The 4397-nt window shown below is 27.8% G+C and overlaps 1 protein-coding gene across 1 annotated transcript; it reads left to right on the forward strand.

Moving 5' to 3' along the window:
• The first annotated feature begins 398 nt into the window (after nucleotides 1-398).
• On the forward strand, nucleotides 399-3938 carry LOC113510010 (uncharacterized). Its single transcript, XM_026893430.3, has 2 exons — nucleotides 399-612; nucleotides 2108-3938. Exons 1-2 carry the CDS (start codon nucleotides 598-600, stop codon nucleotides 2414-2416), a joined length of 324 nt encoding a protein of 107 aa, XP_026749231.1. The 5' UTR covers nucleotides 399-597; the 3' UTR covers nucleotides 2417-3938.
• The last annotated feature ends 459 nt before the right edge of the window (nucleotides 3939-4397 follow it).

Raw genomic sequence — 4397 nt, forward strand, 5'->3', positions numbered from 1 at the left:
TGTAATGTCAATATTTATTATTCGTACTTTGATTTCTTTAATGTAATGTATCTACTGCGATAACCTTTATAAGAAACAACTGCATAAGGATTCTTTTAAAGGTTTTTATATACAATTGGCAAAGTGTATTGCAAGTATCATCAGATGGGCCGTATGCTTGTCTGTCAATTCAAAGACTTGAAGAATATAATTCTTGTGATTATTGAAACAATTTTAAACAATTAGTTGAATTATTCTAATTGTTTAAAATTGTTTGAATAATCACAATCTAATTATTTCAATAGAAATAATTTATTTATTTATTAATAATGTATCTAAAAGTAAAATATTAATTTTTACAAATAAATATTAACTTTTTTTTAATATTTATTATAAACGGTATAATTAACTTCTTAAACCAACATATAATTTCAGTAATATCCGTACACCCCATTAAAAACCCATATCGCTCCCGACCTAATCCTATGAGGTCAATGGCACATCATGACAATGGTGAAGGAAGCCAGCCACTCATCCATGCAACTCTAGGACAAGCCACTCATATATAACTGTGGCGTGTTGACGCCACAGGCAGTGTGGACACGAGCACAACGCAAAATGACGTCCAGAAAAGTAAGTACCATTTATAATTTGGGTATAGGGGATAATTCGCTAATTATCTAAGATAGTGTTAATTGATAGAATCTTTCAAAATAGTGTTAGTTGATAGGGTTTTATAAAATAACAAAATTAGTGATTTATATTAATAATAATTCAAAAATTTCTAAATTTGAAAAAATTCTAAATTCAAAAATTCATTCAAGATTAGATGCTTGAAAATTTGCTAACTGCGAATTGACATTAATATGGAAATCTTATTTAAAAAATTCTATAATATAAGTTTTATATACTTAAATATTTTAAGAATAATATATATTAAATTATATATTATTATGTATATATTTGGAATTTAGAAGTATTAAAATATCTTTTTTTTATAATGGCAAATAGTAGTTAAATTTAGAAACTAATTTCTAAGCTTTAAAAACATATTATTATTTTGTTTAAAAACCACATTTTATTTTAAATATTTATTATATTTTTGTTAATATTTTATTTTTATTAATAAATTAATTCTCACATATTTTAACTAATCTCAAAAATCTGTTATAAAAAGTAAAACAATTTTAAAACACAAATTATCCTGTGTACCAAAAAATCTTATTGAATTAAAAACGCATTTATGTACCAATAAACAATATCAATCGGCCCGGTGCGGTGTCATTGTATCTCTCGTGTAATTACTGTAATCACGTTTCGTGTGAAACACTGGGAAAAGTGTGTGGAGCGTGGCATGCAATGCCTGTTATATTTATGCGTAAGCCACACACAAAGTGTCTCTTATTTTACGTTTTTTTTATACAACTTAGAATGGCAAACAAGCTGACGGCCCACCTGATGGAAAGTGGTAACCGTCGCCTATAAACATAAGCAGTACCATGGACATAACAAAGTATACAGTTTCGTCCATGATACCCTCCATGCGTTGCCATTCCTGAGGACTCAGGTGTTATTCCTCTGTACCCAGTAAATTCACGCCATATCCCACCCTTCAAACCGAAACACAGCCATGCAAACACAACTGCTTCACGGTTGAAACACAGATGGGACAGAGGTACCCAAGCAATCGACTTCGAGGAGGTCGACCTTATAGAGTATATTGATAGCAATGGGGTCTAATCTCCCTATTACTAAAAATCCCTTCTCCCTGTGAGTTGATTTGTAAAAGTCTCTTTTTTTATCTGAAAAGATTATTTTATAGAAATTTTATCTAAATCGATTCAATAATTTTATCCCATTAGTTACCAATTAATTAAATTAATATTTTTATAGGGCAACATTACACTGCCGAATCAGCTATATATGAAAGCTTATAAAGATATTTAAATGTTTAGATGTTTTGATAACTGCATGTGTGAACACACTCAAGTATGCCTATATGGCTGAACAGATTTTAAGAAAATTTAGTACATGGGTAGATTAACTTCTAACTTAACATATGGGATATAATTTTTGGAGACGTGTATTCTAATTTTCTGTGGTGTATGATAACAATTAATATTTCCAGATCATCTTCTTCGCTGCTGCTTTCTTACTTCTAGCAGTAACATTAGCAGCGCCGGCTGCAAATGAAGAAGTAGAAGTCCAAAAGGAAAATCTTGAAGCACCCGAGAAAGAGGATCTTAAAACAGCTGCCTCGCATTGGGGTGGACACTGGGGCGGACATTGGGGTGGATGGGGTGGCCACTGGGGTGGTGGATGGGGATACCCTTACTACGGTAGCTACTGGGGATGGCCCTACGGTGGATATGGTGGATACGGCGGGTACGGATACTGGCCGTATGGTGGATATGGACATCACGGATATTGGTGGTAAATTTTGATGAATACAATAACAGCCTATGCCAGTATTAGATTTAATGATAGTGATATTTTAACGAAATAATAATAAATAAATATTTTTATTATGAAATTACAATATCCAGAAACAAATACACACACATTATTATTCATAAAAACTTTAAAGATATGTATTTTAGCATTGTAGTGTTTTGTCTCTTTTACTCTAGCTCAAATTTTAATGTGATAAAATATGACGTGAACACTATTAGTTGAAACATATTATTCGACATTTTATAGTTTTTATGAATATTAACTTATTTTTATATGAACTTTCAGTTGCTGAAATTTGTATAAAAAAAAAATATTTTCTTATAATTATGTCCTGTGTTTATAACATCGAAGAAATATCTATGCAATAACTGTAAGAAATACAGGGAAATAAAGAATCTTAAAATTATTTATTGACGAGTTATGAAACATAAATGTATTATATTATTTGTATGGGTTACAATTAGTTTGATGTTCAAACAAATAAGCAACGCGAAAACATTATTGTTTTACAAATATATACAATGTTTCAAGTGCAAGACATGTATCACAAATAATGTATTCAATAATTACGTATTTATAAGTTATATTATTTAAAAAAATAAAGAAATTTATAAAATTGTCATTTCAAAAGACAAATTAATCACTTTATATTTTTACAATTTAATCTATATGCAACAATTATATTAAATGTTATAAATTTATCATCATATAATAGTTTTGACTTAATTTTTTAAATAAAAACACTTAAATTTATATTTCATAATTATCTTCTGCCAATTTAGATATATTATCATAAACATCATAAAAATATAAAATTGTATTTATATAAATAATAACAGAGAAAAACAATCGATCTATTAATAATGTTGTGAATTATTAATAAGTGAAGTGTGAACAACGATAAATACGTTATAATAGTAACTAATTTAACATAAGTATTGAATAATATTTAAATTAAACATTGTACACTTGCCTTTGTATAATATAGTATATACTTAAACATTTACTAAGCTAGTATAAGTGATATTACTTTTAAAATTTCACTCACGTTCAATATCCGATACTTGGAACAAAACGGGCTTACGTATTTAACAATAACACATTTTGAATGTTGAAAAAGTGTGTTGAATTTTTATGAATCAAATTTCCAAATGTTGGGTTGGATATAAATTTTTGCACGTTAAAGTTCACAGTTAAAGTGTAATAAAATAACAAAAGGTAACTAAAAACAGCAATGGAATCCTTTCGAGCATTATAATGACAAATGTAAAATACTATCTAGTTTTTTTATATTTGGCTAAATTATTAAAAAAATCTTATCTTTATTGAAAAATATTAATTACAATTGTTATTTCTGTGATTGTAAAGAATTTCATATCGATATTTTACAATTGTATATTTATGGTTATGTTTATTTGTAATTAAAAATTATAATAATAATACATATGTGAATGAGTGAATTTTACATGAATATACATAAGTTGTAAATCACTGCCTTTACTGTATTTGATGTATAAATAGATTTAATCAGTAAATGTATTTATTAAAGTATTGCTGAATGAGAACATTGGTTTGAATATTTATTTATATTTATTTTAAAAGGACCCTCTAAATTTTTTTAAGATTTCTAAATTTGTTGGAACGACGAAACTCTACCTGGTAGAAAATAATAACCCCATGGATAGATTATGCTATTTTACTTATGTTAGTTTTCCATCGGTACTCTTCACCTGGGGTCTAAGATAGCTAAATATAGATCGAAATAAAAACATAGCACAGTACCATCTCTTACCAAACTAAGCATATATTCTGCAGATGAATTCTCCGTCATTGGTGAAAAGAAGGTCAAAAAAGTTAATTCAAATATTTCCTCTAAAACAACTAGTTATATAAGTGATAGAACGTACAAAAAGAAGCAAGTTTCTTTCTTTATTCTTTATTCTTTATTGTACACAAAACATACT

Source organism: Galleria mellonella, unplaced genomic scaffold (assembly GCF_026898425.1).
Source record: "Galleria mellonella isolate WM207_F2 unplaced genomic scaffold, CSIRO_AGI_GalMel_v1 utg117, whole genome shotgun sequence".
NCBI classification, from domain to species: Eukaryota; Metazoa; Arthropoda; class Insecta; order Lepidoptera; family Pyralidae; genus Galleria; species Galleria mellonella.